The 18,716-nt window shown below is 42.7% G+C and overlaps 1 protein-coding gene across 5 annotated transcripts in view; it reads right to left on the minus strand.

Annotated features, from left to right (window-relative positions):
* The window catches only part of cyth1a (cytohesin 1a), a 36,904-nt gene that overhangs the window by 15,133 nt on the left and 3,055 nt on the right, over positions 1-18,716 (minus strand). For 2 of the 5 annotated variants that reach the window (XM_068578104.1, XM_068578108.1), the window contains exon 1: positions 16,353-16,795. The exons of 1 other annotated variant lie outside the window; for it this stretch is intronic. In XM_068578104.1, coding sequence (XP_068434205.1) covers positions 16,353-16,434 — 82 coding nt within the window. In that variant the 5' untranslated portion in view covers positions 16,435-16,795. Of the gene's footprint in view, positions 1-2,685; positions 2,920-8,625; positions 8,880-16,352; positions 16,796-18,716 lie in introns of those variants that run through there. 2 more of the 5 variants (XM_068578105.1, XM_068578107.1) reach the window with 2 other exon arrangements.

The following is an 18,716-nucleotide window of genomic DNA, read 5'->3' on the forward strand; positions in this document are numbered from 1 at the left end:
GTTTGGGAAGCACGGCAGAGCATTGACAGTATAGTGGCAAGAAAAGTATTCAGAAATGAACTATGAATAAAATGGTGTGAAGTGGTGCAAAGTGCCTCCAAATCCGTTCCAAATCCGGGACAGTGTAACCTGATCTTTGGCCTGCTTTGCATTGTCCTGGACCTCATTACTACTAAGTGCTGTTTTACCTAAATTTACAACTCAAAACACTCAACACGTTCCCTTTGAGTATACTCATGGTGCCCAGTCTTGGATCGGCAGATCCTTATCCCACTACTAGAACTTCTTACAAACCATTTGTGCATTTAACATTAACTCACCACAATGCTTCATTTGAGCCCTAAATCCCATTTAACATTCTAACAACGCATGTCCTTTATCGTTTGCTTTTAAGAGAGTCTGCCGAGTTCCTAGATGGGCAAAGTAGTTTTTAGTGAGGGCTGGGTCAGCGGAGAGCTCAGGGGAGGTGACACCAAGGGAGATACCAATTATAGCTCCATCTCCCACAGCGGCAGAGCCCACTAAAACACATTGCCATCCTGGTAGAAGAGACAGACGTCTCATTTCCACCCAGATCACTGAAGAACTCTCTTCGGAAAATAAGGAAATTAGAATTCTTGAGTGCTTAGGATCCCCCCCTCCTCCCTGCAGATGTGACCCAATTTAGGGAGCTCTTCTCAGCTAAAAAAAAAAATCTTATTACCTAAATAAGCTCCTCACCTATGCGCCCACTGACAAATACTGGACAGGGTCCCAAGATACACATTTAGGTGAACTTAAAAGAGACATATCTACGTATGCTTCACATAGATCAGAATAGGGAAATGACACAGAATCTATTATCTCTACATCTATTGGACCAGATGGAAATATCAATGCATATGTTATGCTACAACACTGTCGATGATTTGCTGACTGAGGGAATATGCATAGAGATGCACATGCCACGTGTCAGTGTGCCTGTACATAATTACATTTTGATGAAGTGCATGCACCAATGGAGGCAGATGAATGACACCGAGAGCAGAAATATCTCCCTGCACATGGTCCTTCATCTGTTCTGTGTCCACAGCTTGTTTTTCTCTCCTTCATATTTTTGAGAAAGAAACAGCATCCATTGGTTTCTCACGCTTGACATTAGGCCTGATTACCCTGATCCCTTACTCTTCATCCTGTAGATTCTCACCCCTGATTTTCTCCTTTGTACTCTCTTCCAGTTTCTAGCCAATCCAACCATTTTTTTTCAGCCCTCCTTCCCTCCCCTTGTTCCCTGAGGTTGTTGTTGCTGCTGTACAGCTTTTGTCCTTATAGTTACATGGATAGTTCACGTTAAACTGCAAAATGCACCCTCCACCCTCAAGGTCCCTAGAGGCTCCAATCAATCGACCCCTATCCTAAACCAATGAGAGTGCTAGCTGTAACAAGACGCAGTCTACTTCATGATGAGGTTTAATGCATTCAGCACAACACACTCACACACAATCGATTATATGAGCTGGGTACAGACAAAAACAGACTCACAAGTAAACTAAGGTCTATTAAAATGGCTCGAATCTTTGTGATCTTTCCTGCTGTTTGAACAACAAAGGGTGGTTTAAAACGTAAACATCTCATCCGCTGATCTCTGATCCGAGACTGAATCTCATTACTAAAGAAAACCCCATGGGGACTCCCCTCATATATACTTAAAATGTGCGCGCGCGCACACACCCACACACGCACACTAACAAAGGGCAGCACTTGGCTGTAAAGGAATGCCAGTCTTTAATGTGGGCACAGGCCCATACAAACTTGTTCACCTCTGACCTTCAGATGCTTTGCTGCCCATCACAAAACCCAATACTAGCCCAAGATGGACCACCAGTTATGGATCAAAAAGCCACAACAAAGCATCCAACCCGACCTGGCCTGAGGGTAGGAGAAGGTGAAGGGCGACAGAGGAGAGGTAACAGGAGAAGGAGCCTTGTGTTTGGCCACGGAGGTGTGGGACGGCGAATGGCAGGAGAACACAGAGACAGTGGGAAGAGCAGTGGGACGATCACAGCTTCCCCTTTGTGTCTGCATTTGGCCTCTCAGGACATTCCTCAACAAGGCCCAGGCAGGGGGACTGATAGCTTCAGCATCCTTGGCATTTACTTGTTACATTATTTGTTGGTTATCTCAGTTCCCTTTTTGGCCACTGACGTCCATTATAAAGTACAATTGCAGTTGCTGTTCATAAAGCGACATCATATACAATCCTGAAGAGTCAAACAAATATATATGCCTTTTTACCAATTGGTAGAGACACACCTGACCCCCCCAATGACAGCAGCACACTGCCCAGTCGTGCTCAACCATCAATCAGTGGAGCTCCAGTCACCGGCCTTAACCACAACACAACAAACCAGGCTGCAGAAAGAGAGAACGGCCAAGCTGACGATAAGTCAGACCACAAGCACTTTAAATTATTTTAATCCTATTTTTTTTCGCATCTGGGTAGAATGCATTATGCCCAGCCTCGCTAATTTAATCTTCAATACTGTCAAAGTGCAGTTGGGGTGGACACATAGTCAATGAAATCTGACCAAAGCCTCACATCACAGCAGATGACGAGCTACACACCCAAAAACCTGTGGAAAACAACGCAAGTTCAATTCAACAAATGAAATAAACACATTCGCATCAGCAAACTTAAGCGCTAACCTGTGGGAGAAATCCTCCAAAGTGTCAATCTTGCGTCCTTCCAAAGAGCTCCCACTCTCTTCCTTGTTATACAAAAATAAATTTAAAAAAAATGACCCAGTAGTCCGTTTTTCTGTCAGCCGCTGTGGCTTAACGCAGGCCGGCCGGACGTCCACATGACAAGTAGCAGAGAGAAGGAGCCTGCTCCTCCAGTCAGAGAGATACTGCCGGGTTTCCTTAACTGTACAGCTCAGCTATCGGCTCCCAGCATGCTGCCGGCACACTGACAGTCCATTTGGGGAAGGAGCCTTCCTTACTGCCTGCCTCCCTCCCTCCCTCCCTCTCTACCCACTCTTTCAATTTTACTTTCACTGCCATTAACATGGAGGCTCCACCCAGTGGTCATTCCTTTTTCTGCTTCCACACACACAGAAGAGACACACACCATCCATCCATCCATCCATAGACACCCACACACACACCAATATAAAAAAGGTCTATATCACAATTACCACAACTTTACTTTCAATACACAGGATTAAATATGTAGAGTTGAAGTTGATCAAAACATATTGCTGTTTGACACCCAACACTGCTGCATGGATGACACATTTTTGTAAGCCGCCAGGGAAGTTAGCATGGTACAAAACAATAGGATTTGTCCATCAGATTCTGGGTTAACACAGAAACACAAGTTATTGATACTTACACGTTCTGAAGATAACATGAGACTATACGCAAACTACACCACAGTCCCATTAGTATAAACACAAAGGGGCTGTGAAGGCGGACTAGTCGGAATGAAGACGTTTTGTAGTCTCATTTAGCCACAGTCCTCATTAAGTAAAAGCTTTAGATTTTATACCGCAGAGCCGTTAAAATCTCCTACACTCGCTTTGACCACAGACCTTATTTCAGGCCTTTAACCAAAAATCCATTCACAAAACACACATCAACTTTGAGATGAGGTTTTAGGACTCATTCTCTAGCACTCTCGTTAGGATTACAAGATTAACCCCCTGCACAAACAAACAGTGTTTCAGATGGTAGTATGTATATCATGAGACCCAGAGGCCCAACGGAGAAAACATAAAAGTCATAAAGGGGCACATTATTCAAATAAAAAAAACAACTATATATATATATATATATATATATATATATATATATATATATATATATATATATATATATATATATATATATATATATATATATATAAAACCACGTTATTTTTAGAGATAGAGACACACACACACGAACTTGATGGTGATCACAGTCTGAGCATTTACTCTCTTTCATGTTAACACCACAGTGAGGAGCTATGAGCTGTTTGGTATGAGTCATCACTTTTGAGCCAGGTCTCCTCTCTCCTGACCCGTCATGTGAACAGTCATGCTATCATTATCACCTCCAAACCTCCATCTTAACAATGGAGCGCGTCCTAAAGACAATTCTGTAATTTCCTTTTCCTGTGTTCAGACTACTGCATGAGCGATTCCAATGAGGCACGTCGTAACAATGCAGCATTCCTCCTCATTGGGGCCCGAGTGGCTTGTTTTTACAGCATGAGTGTGAACACAGACACACACATACTTGCCCCGGGTGCGTCTGCATCACAGAGCAGATGTGAGCACTTGCCTCATGTCTGTCTGTCTTCATGAGTCAACCTGGAGCCCTCTGCTGTGCAGGCTGCTCTCTGCACCTCTGACTAGTGTCAATATGGGATTCATGTGTTCACAGGGTTTTTAGCCAGCAAGTGATGATTTATAGCCTGCATTTGACTTTTAGGAAAGAACCATAATCCAATGAAACAGGAAAACGTGTAATCTTGTAAAATATATTAAAAACCCAGCAGATCTTTTTAATGGGGAATGTATGAAATCCCAGAGCAAAGTTTATGTGCCAAAGAAAATCTAACCATAAACATAGATGGAGCCCGTATTCACTTCAACAGCAGTTCCCATCCCTTTAGGCTCGTAAAATGAAGCAATGTGTTCTCATTACTCCGCAATATAGGTTTAGGCCTCAGCATTAGCAGTACAACCAAAGAGGGATTTTTCCTTCTCAAGTTGCTTAATGAAAAAAATATTTAAGTCCTTAAGCGCTAACCGGTACTATAAAAAACCTTCTAAAATTTTTTGTTTTTTAAAACAGATATATTTGTTCCTTCTTATCTCATCTTTTCAACCAATGCACTCCACAGTTAAAACTGTCCCTAATTTTGGAGTGTAGTCTGTCCCACAAAAACAACCTGGTAGTGCGTCATTAACCTGAGCCCGGTCAGGTGTACGCCACACGATTGAGTCATGAGATTCAAATGGCTGTTGCTCCCCTGAGAAAAACATCAACATCCCATTAACAGTTCCCAGTGAGTGTCCTAGCTGGTTCAGGGATGATGGGACCAGAGAATGAGCTGGAGAGCGTATAGCAAGGCTTGTGACCTGTACACACAGCTTCATTGTAAAGAAAACATACAGACGGCTCCCACAGCATAAACATCCTGCAGCTGCACACACACACACACACACACACACACACACACACACACACACACACACACACACACACACACACACACACTATGAACACAAAAGACCAGCTTATTTAAATAATCTCCATTCTATTTTATTGGAATTATCAACATTAATTGTTTTAATAGGAGGCTTCTCAATGTTTTTCCTCAAAAGCGGAAGTGCTATTTCTACCCACAATGCATGCCTTTGTCCTCCAATGTTGCTGGCCTTGATTCTTATCATGGCTATCCTAATATCAACATCCTCTCTCGCCACTAAAATACACAGACACACGCACACACATCCAGAAACACATGATGGGAAAAGCTGAAAGAGACACCAGTCTTGCTTTTCTCTTTATTTCTGTCTCGGTGTTGAGGGCAAAGAGATTGAGAAGTGAAGATAATATAGCCCACACACAAACCGTGGGATGCCATTTCCTGTCAAGCATATTGTCAAACTCCTGACTTCCTGTTTGCGAGCTGTTCTCATAGTTCAGAGGAGGCGTGAAAGCTGTAGCTAGACCCGCCCATCCTGTGAGAAGTGAAATAAAATAGCCATTCCTCCGTCTTCGTAACTTTAATTCGTAAGCTCTATTACAACATTCATGTTCAACCGAAACCTGACTGGTGCAAAAAACAAAATGTCGATACTACTCAGCGTCTATTGTTGACCTCTTTAACGAAGTTTCTCTGGTGCCAGATGTTTTTCAATAGATGCTTTGTTTTTTCAAGGAAAGAAACAACTAACTATGCCAAGTTATTTTTTTGACATGAGATGTGATAAACAAGACTAAAACCTGCTTTTCCACATCAGGAGCAAAGTGTGTCAGTAATATGCGGATGTCTTCAGTTTACTACAAATAATGCTGAGCAGACTATGCAAGCACAACCAGACCCTGCACCAGAGGTTTGGTAGGCAAATTAGCACACCCTCTCAAAATGCTTTCTATATGAAGCTCCTATCAGGTGCCATTTTGAATTTCTGGGCGCTATCAACAGGACTGATCACATAGTTTTGTCCTGCATGAAGAGAATGACTCCAGGCGTGCCTGTACCTGCTGCAAAGAATCCAGCAAGTCACTCGAATAAGTGCAGGGAGAAAAATGTACTGAAGGCTAAACTGTCCAAGAAAGAAAGAAAAAAGCAGCAAAATTTAATTATTATCCAAACGAAGCAGAGTGGCCATGCTCTCTGCTATCTACTGCAACCCCTCACACATTTTCAAGTTCAGGAAGAGTTGAGCTATTTGTGGCACATGGAGGATACAGCTTCTCACAGGCCTGCGTGACGACAGGCTTATGAGAGCAAATAAAGCCCCTGTGCAAATACCTGTCAGCTGTGTTAAACATGGTGATATTATGGGCTAGTTAGGTATCAAGGGAAAAGACAGCGATAAGTTTATCAAAGTGATTCAATGTTAGTCTATTATAAAAATGTCTGAAAACAGTGAAACACACACACTCCAGAGGCCCATGTAAAGTACTGAAACTGATTGTTTTGTCCGAATAATACTTTAAATTCAAAAATATCAAACTCACAAATGGCATAAAAGAAAGAACAGCAGACAATCATATTTGAGATGCTTGAACCAGCAAATTAGGTTTTTTTTTTCATTGATTAATGTCTTAAACAATTACTAAATTATCAAAACAGAATAATAACCGTTGAATAATGATTTAATGGTCTTTTAAAATGAATTTTCAACTAAAACATGTATTTTTTTATTACACTATGCCTTCCTGATTTTCTTATTATGAAATAATATGTTTTTGGGCTGATGCCTTCTTTGGAAAATGTTTGGCTTTAGCAAACTATATAGACAATTAGTATTGATGTTTTTGACATCTTGTCATATGATTATGTCATCCATAAACAAGGAAACTACGCATTGGTTGCAGTGTTAAAAGTTACTCTGGCCGGTTGCCAGTAAGCCATTGTTTTTCTGCCTCCTTCATTGACTGGCATTACCGCCCTAAAACATTTCAGCAATGCAGCCTATACAATGTGTTGCTGAGCTACCAAACCAGACTCACAACACCACCTCTCTGACGGCACACACAGTAAACACACAAACGTTTGTCCCATTGCATTACAGCCGTCAGTGTGCAAAACAATCACCGGCTTGAGAGGAAAGATGGGCTGCGAGCGATTCAGAACGAAGACGAATATATGATTATGGGGAAGAGGATGACAATTATCAAACCACTGGGGCCTTAACGCCAGGCGGGGCACCTCGTTCTGGAGGGCCCATTAGAGCTCTCAGCGGCCCTCATTAGGGACCCATTAGTGACGACTACTTAAACTTCCCAGACCTAAGTGGCAGAGACAAATGAACTAGAAGAGAATCGACTCTCATCCCCGTCAACACAATGCAGCTGTGTGTCGGCCCAGGATTCCTCTGCGGGGCCACTGAGGCTGAAGAGTGTGCAAGTTCTCACTCTCCATCAGCAGAACAAAAGAGCAGCAGTATATAACAGGATCAGTCAGTCAGATGTTCACTGTTCTCTAACGAGATTAATAGTGACGTAAGGGTTGCTAATTAATGCTGGCAGGCTGGCCGGGCCAAAAGAGATGAAAGCACCCGCAACAACGGATTTATGTCTTGACTACAAAGGCTGCACACTCATTAACATTTATGAGTAGCAAAACACTCTGTGGTGACAATTAAAAAAAAAAAACAGTGACCGCAAGTAAAGGAATTACAACCGTCCACATTTCCAATTAAAACAATAGTACAGCTTCTATGGGGAATAATAGGCTGATTTAAAACTCATAACATATTCAGAAGGCAGGATGAAACACAACTTCACATGAATGACAGGGTACTTCCATGCTGACGTTGGAGAAGTGACGTCAGCTCTCACACCTGTTGCTGCTGATGGCTCAGCAGTCACTGAAAAACGACACTGAGGCAAAAGCTAGTAAATTGTGTTCAGCGTCAGAGGCCAAGAAAGTGTTGCTCAAGTGTGTACACATGACACCCACTGTGATCACCTTAAAATGCACTTTAGTATTTCTTGTAGCAGACCGACACATTAAACTGAAGCAACTGTATAATAACAAGTCAACTTAAACTGGCCAATAGTTTTTTTCTTTTCTTTTTAATGCATTTAACTCAAAATGAAGTTAGTTTGGGTTCATCTGTTTTTGTTTTATCTACTATTGCAGACTGACACTATATAATGTACTTCATGTTGTGGGCTACTTCATGTGTGTTTTGCAGTGTACAGTATTTTTAGAATACCTCAGGGGCTGATACAATATGCACCAAGTTGACTTAGTGACTGCTACAAATGGCAGAGTAAACACTGTAAACAAGGCCACAGCACTCACTCCTCACTCCTGAGATTCACCTTCACGCATTCACCCTGAACACTTCTCATAAAAAGTAGAAGATATTCACACGAAGAAGAAAAACGTAGTTTATTGACTGTTTCACTCACCGACAGCGTCTTCTGATTTTAACACCATGCTGCTCCGTCTGGTAGCTCAGAGTTAGAAAAAAAAATACAAAAGTCTCAATTGATTTTGGACCGTCAAAACTTTGACCGGACACAAGTATCGACGAATATATTGACCCTTTTTTCTGGAAGCCTTTTTAAAGCTGAGTTAACGAACACTCTCGGGGCTGGTTTCGGCGGCTGTCGACAGCTCAAGGGAGCGGTTACAAGAGACAGAGGACTTTAACCAACCGATCCTTTCTGCGCGCGATCTTCCGCCAAGACGAGCTGAATAAAATCAACGAGCTTCCGGTGAAGCCCTTTCACAATAAAACCGTTACGTACGAATCCTATGCAAACGCTTAACCAGGCAGATAGATAAACTGATTTCTCCTGATCTTAGTAAAGACCAAAAAAGATGGGCGCTCTCATTAAGTTTCATTTATTTTTGTATACTTACATAATATATTTGTTGTGTTTTGCACATTTCTGACTGGGCTAATTAGAAGATATTCTGTTTGCATTAATACTGAAATTGTACTTACAACCTCTTGAATGTTTTTTTTTTAAAGATAGTTTAAAAAAATATATATATATTTTTTTTAAAGTGACGTTACATTGGATTTAAATACAGGCACGGGGATGTGGCACATGCACAGTAAGTTGAATAGTGTCAAATAGTTGCGTTGCGTTACGGTGCGAGTTATGCTCACCCTGTGTGTATTACACATACTACATCTCAAATAAGAATTTAAATAAAATACTGAAATTGCCAAGAATTCATCTTTCATTGTCACATTCAGGCTCAAAATCAAGCAAACACATGTGTCTTCTCGGGAAACTGGAGATACACATCCTCATGACTTACAACCAGTAAAGTTAATTTAGTGTTTGCCTGAATATGATCATACCTTTAAGCTCTTATTTATTAAGGAAGGGCTACTCCCATTCCGGTAACAATGTCCTAAACTGTTACTCATAAAGAAGGTGCAGTAAACGAGCCAGATGACGTGCGTCTGTCGCTTGCGTCTGCACCCTGTTGGCCTCTCTCTCTCTCTCTCTCTCTCTCTCTCTCTCGCGCGCGCGCGCGCGCGCGCGCACAAACACGCACGCACAGAGTTGGGACAGGGTTGAGTGGGGGCAGGGAGAGATTGTGATTGACACACACAGGCACTGCGGTTCACTGGTGCTGATCTTGCGCTTGTTGCTGCGTTTGATTCGCCACATCCGCTGAGAGCACACGCACAAATACAAACTATTCTCGAGAATATAGCAACAACACCTTGCTGTGGCGAACACATAACAAACTCTTTGAAACACGTGTTGAATATTCAAATACAATCACTGTATTTTCCAGATAAATCTGACAGCAATACAAAAACGTGTTTTTGTCTGGCCAAAATACATGCAGATATATTTGTGGTTATGTGGATGTGTGATTAATAGTGAAACTGGTCATCAGCATGTTTTAATGTCTGATTTAACTTGCCAGGTCCCAGCCTCTGCTAAAAAATAAAAGCCTCATCTTCTTTTGGATGCATTACTCTCGTTGTACAGTATGCCCGTGAATAAAAGGTGCATCTGATGGCTGTTCTCAGGAGATATTTCTTGACTGCATATTTTAGGAAAACTGATAGAGCACACATGCAGCATAGCTGCCCGGCTGTCCATTCCCTTGTTAAAAGTGAATAAATCAGCCTGCTGTTTGTATAACACCTGCTGGACTGTGCTCCTGTCAGATAGGAAAGGGCTGAGCCTGTCCCTGCCTGTTGATGAACACAGGAGAGCCAGGAAGAATGTTGCGCTCTCAGCCAAATAAAGAGGCCAGGGGATAACACCGCCTCTCTGTTATTCTTTTCACCTCTCCACTGATGCACAAGAACAAAAATATGTGGCACCACATAAACCAACACAGGACTCAAAGACCAAATACTGTGATTCACCCCTTTTCTGAAGACCATATTGGCAAACGACAAACACAGGACACCTAAAGTATAAAAGCACAAACGCAGTAATGAAAAGGCCTGAGTCTGCATGGCCACTTCATCTGAGGGGCTTCAAGCTGTGGCTCATGAATGCCTCAGTTGTGCTGCCCAAACTCAACTGACAATGCAGTCTGTGTGAAGTGAACCCCGTTCACACAAAGTTCCAATTCATTGTTAACAGTTCATCCATTCCCCCCCGAGCACTGCAATAAATCTTCGCTAAAGAACCCAGAACAAGTGAAACCAGAGAGCCGTTTGACCTTTAAATGAAAAGATCATCGGTTGATATCAACACATTGTTGTCTGCAGCTTCCTGGTCCACACAAAGACATGTAGAACTGATGTCAATGGAGAGTTCAAGTCAAAGCTCGTACTCGACTGTGACGCGTAACCAGGGTTTTGTTCTTGCTTAAAAGATGCAGCTGATTATTAGATTTAATGAGATGGAGAAATTCCTCAAAAGGACAATGTGTTCTCCTGTATTCATCTCTGTTGTTTATGAGGGTTTAGTTCACACTTTTCTGGCTGCCTCAGTTTGAAAATAACACAAACACCTGAGTTATTAAGTTAAGGTTACACATTAAAGTAACACCTCAAAAGGTAACAAAAACATGCAGTCAACACATTTCTGAAGGTTTGAATAACCAATTTTGAACTGGATTTCATAATACTGGCAGGCGATACTATTATTTTGCCCAAGTCTGTATTGTTCTTTCAGGCCATGGGCATTTTGTTGTTGTGTTGCACCTCTTTGTGGTTGTTAGGCACCTCTTTATGTTTTTGTTGTTTCGAGACAACAAAACATAGAGAGGTGCCTTTTGGTAATTTTTGTAAATATTTTGGTATTTTTGTAGTTTTTCTTTGTGTGAGTGTGATTGTCTTGCCCCCTTGTTTGTCATTTTGCCATCATTTTTCGTCTTAGTAGTTGATTTGTGTCTCTCTCTCTCAAAGCCGGGGGAAAATGAATGGTCAAAATGCATTAAGCAGAGGCCAAGATATCATAACTTCTAGTCTACTTTCAGTCCTGTGAGCCAAACTCCAAAAGCAGTAGATCCCACACTTCACTTTGGTGTCTCTGTTAGATGGCTATATTTAATAAACCTCCATGTCTTTCAAACTCCAGGCCCCCGGTTTATAACGCAAGATTTCTATTAAAAATGTGTCTATCATTCTTTGTCCAGGCAGAGAAGACGTCATGACACAGATAAGGTGATGTTGATGTGAAAACTTTGTGTAATGACCCAGTGATGAGAATCTTGACTGGGTTAGGGTTAGGATTTGTGGCAGGATCAATGTGTTTAAATAGCCTGGAATAGATATAAATAAATAAGTCTTTAACCATCCTATCAGAAGGGATGCCAAGACTGACCCCTGCTGATCATCTGCTGTATTTACAAAAACCTAAAAAAAAAAACCTTAACTGCAGAAAAACAAAAAAGGGCATTGATGAATTACATCGAGACACACATTGCAAAAGTATGCCAAAATGATAGTGATAGTTTTTATTTTGTTCTTCACTATTGTCCTCTTTCATGTTTTGTCATTGCTTTTATTGTTTGTCTTTACCACAACATTTGTTTTATTATTATTATAAATGCTCCTTAACAACCAGACAATATTACATACTACCCACACGGATGCCTCATATTTACCCCATAACATAACATCTAGTCAAGTTAATTCCTAGTAAGTAACTTATTGAGAAATAGGAGGTTAAGTTGTGCACACCTGCTTGACCCACATTAACAGCCGGCCTGAAAAATGTCTGTTACCTTTAAAATTACGACATACAGGGCAGACATTCTGTGGCAGTAGCTGTGGCTGCCGTTGCATAATGATTCATTGGAGCTAATTAGACCTTTGGATCAATCCATCCTATAATTTTCTAAGAGGGAGGAGTGTGCAGAACCGATCGAATAATTACTGACATGAGTCACAATACAGGACTATACTGTAGCTTGCTCATGTGTCACCTTTCTTATGTGACTGCGAGAGTAAAAGACTGTGTGTGGCCTTGCAATTACAAACACAAAGCTCTATTTAAATAAACAATATGCTTGTATCCTCGACAGCAAAACAATTCACTCTCTTATCTTTTCTTTTGTAGCAGCCTGCAGCAGAACTCAGACATTAACATAGTATACATAGATAAATATGCTCTCAGAAGATGTGACTACGCATATCAGTTTTAGGTGAAGCGCGTGAAATGTAGAGAGCTGAAGTAGGACAGCCTGTCCAGAAGTCACTCTTCCTCGGACTGGACTCGCATCATTCTGCACTGCATACATTTCTGCAGTTGACATCACCCCAATCAGAGCTTGGTAAACTAGGCTGACAGAGCATTGTTCATCCGTAATTCATAATGCATTAGGCCTGACGAACAAGCAGTCGTAGGGAATGCCAAAATAAAACCCCTTCTGTTCAGATGGAGAGTGTCCCCGAGGCATGAGCGCTTGACGAGTTGGATGCCAGCGTGTCTACACATTTACAGTACATGAATAGTTGGTCATAAATACCAGAGATTGTACTGAAACACAATCAAAAACATTGTTTTCTATCGTTCACCAGTGAACTTGCAACCACGCCTGTTCATTTCATGGCATTTCATCAAGATAAAAACCAAGAACTCAGAGAAGAACAAATCCTGCCATGCAACCATGAGGATCTTATTTGGCTTAGAGAGCAGTGTGGATTTCATCTGCCTCTGTCTTGATTCCCACACACGCCTCTTTGAAGCTTCTCGCTGGCAGACACTGTCTCGTTACGCATCTAAAACACGCCGAGCTGTGCATTGCTAGTGGAATGCAGCTCACACGAAATCTAATAAATCAACATTATGATGATGAATGTACACAGAAGCTTACTGATCAACAAGGCCTTGTTATCAGTGAGCATTACTTTATCAACGTTCAAAGTTAGAGGTTTAAATCACGTAATCCAATAGCTCCCAAATTTGGGTTTGCAAATTAAGTATATTTCTTTTCCATAATATTCAATTTTTAGTTTTATATTGAAACACTGAATACATTCTTACATCTTTGTGAGTATACAATAGACATACATAAGTCTATACAATATATCATAACATTTATAATGGTAAATATACATACCATATAGTAATTTATTTGTATTATGCCTATATAATATGCTATCATAACCATCTAATATCATAACTAAGGGATAATGTCAGACACAGAGGTGGTCCTTTGTAAAACTATTTCGTGCAAATAGGGTGTTACCCTTTTCTGTGGAATCTTGTGGTTTTCTGATCTGTAAATACTCCCATTGCTGCCCAGTTCTGTATTCACAGTTTCACAAATACTGACAGTAAAAATCTCACAGGCAATCCGCTGTCTTCCGCCTGTATTTGAAGTGTGCAATATCAGTCACAGACTATGAAATGCACAGCATGTGATGCTACGCAGTGATGCCAATCAGGCCCTGGAAACGTCAAACTCTCTGTTCGACCTCTACAACTGATATAAAACTCCAAAAACACAAATCCAAGTTAAATTAGTTGGGATTTTGGAGCGGCATTGCTGAGCAAAAGGTACCTGCCGCAGATCAATGGCATGTTTTACGGTTTTGTAATGAAACAAGTTATCAGTTTAAAATCACGTTTACAAGCACATAGTCAGTGACAAAGACAGTGACTTGACTATCAAGCTCACAAAAAGAGCCCAAACGTTATAATATATGTTAAATGGCACAAGCCAAACAGCTTGGGAACCACTCCCTTAATCACATTAGCATTAACACTCACTGCCACTGTACTGCATCACAACCTCCTTTACAACAAGCTGATATGGCAAATATTCTCTACACTCTCTGCGGCTGACGGGCTTGTTTGTGCTCCCAAAAGAGATCCCTTTGTCCTAGGTGGCCTCTTGAGTCCAAATGGAGTCATTTCTATGACAGAAAAACCAGACGTAGCCCTGTGAGCACACCTGCCGCACAGCGCAGACGGCCCTTGTGGGCGCTCTAAGATTAATTGGCTAAATTACTATCGGCTACGCAGTCCATTATCAGTCCCCAACTGTGCCCTGTGAAGATTAATTAGGCCTGTTGAGTCACACTCAGTGACTGTGAAAGTAAAACTCACAGAAACATTTAGAGTCTGGAGGAGCGCTGACAAAACGCTGGAAATGTGCTTGATTCATTTAGATGCAAAGGGAGAAAGGCTGAGAGGGCTGAAACAATCATTATGTGTCCCCTGAGGAGCACCAAGACCTTGGGAAATAAAATGTACACGAGGTCAGGCAGCCGGTGAGGCAGCTCAGTGAGTTTTTCAACTTCTCACTCGCAGGGCTCTCAAGTTTTGAAGACAGGTTAGTGTGACATACCGAAATGCATGACAGTCACGCTCAATGCGTGACACTTGAGAGCCCTGCACTCGTGTTTGCGCTTGTCTATTTCTCAGGAGTGATTTAATAATCCCGCCGATACAATGTGAACTATCTGGACAACCATTTCATGAGTCACACATGAATCACTCGCATGATTCACGATTAAAAACAGAAACACCAACACGAACAGAACACTGCCCAATCTCTTCCCACCACAAGGGGTCGAAAACACAATGGCTGCTGTCACGACATAAGCGTTATTTTTTTTTATGATAGGCTCAGCAAAAAACTGACAGCTGGAATTAAACCTTTGGGAATATACTGCTCTCAGACTGGAGGCTGAAAATTCAAATGACAAACGAGTGTCATTGCTAACTAGAACTCTTCCCTCAGCTCTTTCTAATATGTTAATGTTTTTTTGGTTAGCTTGAAAAATATCAGTGAACCTCTGTCCACATTCTTGATAGCAGAACAATCCAGATTACCCCGCCACACTTGAATATCCCAAACCCAAAAAAGTTGCCTCTTTTCCCGCTCGTCTGTGCTGATTCATGAGTTTTGAAATCACTGAGACAGCACCGTTTCCCCTTGCTACGCACCCAGTCAGCTGATTCACCACAACCCAACAAAGCTGCTTTAGTCCTGTCAACACGGTCTGCCAACAACACGGTCCCCAACACTCCCAGTGGCAGCCAGTGCACCACCCTGTAGTGGAGTGTGATGCAGTTGCAAGACTTAACTACCAGCCCTAAACAAACAGACAACACACACACACACACACACACACACACACACACGCACACACACACACGCACACACACACACACACACAATCCAGATCCTGCTATTACTACAGTGTGAAAGGATACATTTGAGAACAGATGGTGAGTTAAAAAAACAAACTCCTAAGGAGGACAAGGTCTCAGCCAGCTTGTCCTCCGTCGGTCATTAAACTGGGAAGCACTGAGAGTTGTGTATCCCGGTGAAAGAGGTGATCTCCAGTAAACACAACACTGCCGTCCCAGTTACCAAAAGGTCCCATCGACTGGGAACAGGGACAAGAGAGACATCTTCATGGATATTGTCACTCTGTGTGGTCACCTGAGGTTTCAGTGCTGCGATACGGGCGTGGACCTGCTCCATGTGGGATCACCAACAACATTAGCTTTCTCTTTCTCTCTTCATGAGCGCGCCTCCTTAACAAGAAGCTCACTGTATTTCCGCTCAGCTGTTCTCATCTCTGCTGGTAGGAGCGTGCACGCACCGTCAATCAACAGGTTTATATTGACAGTGAGGGAAGTCTTCCACAACTAACGGTAGTGACTTTCTTCAAATGATCCATTTTTAGCCAGAGAGTTCAACGTAATGCAGAAAACTAGTTCTAAATCATGTGCTTTACCTGGAGGCGGCTGCAGCGGCTTCACAGCTGGACATAAGAACGTCTGAAGGCTGGACACGCACAGCTCACTCACAGACCCCATAGCTCCAGCGTGTAGTATATATGTCCGCGTGTGAAGGTTTCTCTCCCTTAGTGCGAACGCTCCCTCCTGACGACTCAGGTCGACATAAAGAGAAAAAGGGAAGTATAGCGGAGGCCCAGGCTCCCTACTGTGGCTGCCGAGAGTCACTCCGAGCTCCCAGTTCTTCAGTCCATGCAGATCCTCCAACTGTAAGGTCCTGTCCTGTCACTCTGCTTGACACAAACGCCCCTCTCCAGCTGGACGAATCCTCCACTGCGCCGCCGATCTCTCAGACTCACCTACTTTCTCTTCCCCCTTGAATAGAATGTGCAACTTGCTAAGATGCTGAAATCACTTCTGCTTTCTCCCAGTTCCCCTTTTGTGCTGGTGTCTCAGCCACCCTCTATCCTCTATCCTCTATCCTCCTCTGCTCTCTCTCTCTCTCTCTCTCTCTCTCTCTCTCTCTCTCTCTCTCCCTCTCCCTCTCCCTCTCCCTCTCCCTCTCTCTCTCCCTCTCCCTCTCCCTCTCCCTCTCTCCCTCTCCCTCTCCCTCTCCCTCTCTCTCTCGCGCTCTCTCTCTCCCACTTGCACTCCCTTGCTACTTTCCATACTAATTCAAGCAGATATTCTTAGACATAACACAATGCACACACACACACACACACACACACACACACACACACACACACACACACACACACACACACACACACACACACACACACAAATGGAACAGTCTGATAATATTCCAAAGTGTAAATTACTGCAATGTACCTTCGAGGCAGATATCGGTTTTCAACTACTTTTTTTGTTGTTGATGTAACCAAGTTTGCGTTATCAATTTCAGAAACAAAAGAGGAAATCAATTAAAGAAGCAAATGAGGAGAAAGTTTCAGTGTGCATCAGGATGATGGCGAGTTTCAGCAGCACTTTGCTCTGTCTGTGCGTTGCAGTGTTTGAGGTCCATCTCTACCCTCCGCTACTTTTTAGCTTCTAGTCACTCATCATTTTTGGCTTCAAAAGCCCTGTACATGAAATCAAGATTGCATGGTTGCTTGGCAACGGGGTGGAAGAAATGATTTGCTCCTAGGCACAAAACACTGTGAGCCATTTGTTTTGATTAGATGATATCTTCATACCTATTGACACCACACAGTCACATTTTTGGGGTCTTGGAGTCACACACACACACACACACACACACACACACACACACACACACACACACACAATTTCATTTTCACACCTCCCATGAAAGAAAGCAGAAATGTTTACCTCCACTCTAGACCCACTGCCCATCTGAATTAGTCTATCAATTACACAAGTGTCTCTCGCTCTTTAACACCATCCTCTCTCCATTTTTCCCAGTCCGCTCTCTCTGCCGCCGTCAGGGTCATGCATGTCCCGGACTCAGGCGGCAGATCCGACACGTACTGCATTGCTCCGGTCTGCATGGTTATGACATCGCCGCTGATCTAACAATCATTGCCCAGTTCATTGGCAGAGAGCCGAGTGCCTCACAGTGACCCCTGCATGAACTCTGAAGTCAGTCCTGACCGTTTGATTATGCTGCGACTGCACATCACCCGGAGGAGCACCCACGCCACCGGAGGAACACGGTGAAGTCAGCACAAGTGTTTGTTTCCTCTTTTTTTCAGTATGCATGCATATTCCTCCCATTTCGCTCAGCTCCATCTAAACTCTATGAATAAATGTGTGATGTCAACACTGAGCACCTGCAGAGAATAAAGAAGTGAACAGGTGGGCAGACTGACTGACAGACAGCCAGATTGATTATGAGGTGTGTAGAGAGCTCTTATGAGCCTATACCTGGTCCTCCCTGCTATCAAGGTCAAAAATATACATCAGTTCATTTCTGTAAAATGGAATAATGGAGTAATACATTGAACTGTCAAGTGGCCATGCATGAGTCCACATAGCAAACTGTAAGTACTCTCATGAAAACCATAAAAGGCAAAGTACCCGAAGCAATAACAGTCCATTTCAATTAATTATGCCTGATATTGCCCCACAAGGTCTTGCGGGTTAGTGCAACACACAGTTCACAACCAAATGCAGCGGCTGTCAGCCTTTCACTGTGAATGCGATCAACAGTCAGCAGGCAAGCTGCTGGGGAACCAGGTCGCTGTCTGCCGCCGTCACGCCACCAGGTGGTCAGAGTGTGGAGCAACCCGTTTACGCTTCAGTCACACGTCAAGAGAACCTCATCAAACAGCAGATTGAACCCTCTGTGAAATGCATGTATAGGTTGAGCAGCTCATGCTCAAGCATTGCAAGCAGAG

Source organism: Clinocottus analis, unplaced genomic scaffold (assembly GCF_023055335.1).
Source record: "Clinocottus analis isolate CAN_PGR_092001 unplaced genomic scaffold, fCliAna1.0.p SCAF_16, whole genome shotgun sequence".
Lineage (NCBI taxonomy): Eukaryota > Metazoa > Chordata > Actinopteri > Perciformes > Cottidae > Clinocottus > Clinocottus analis.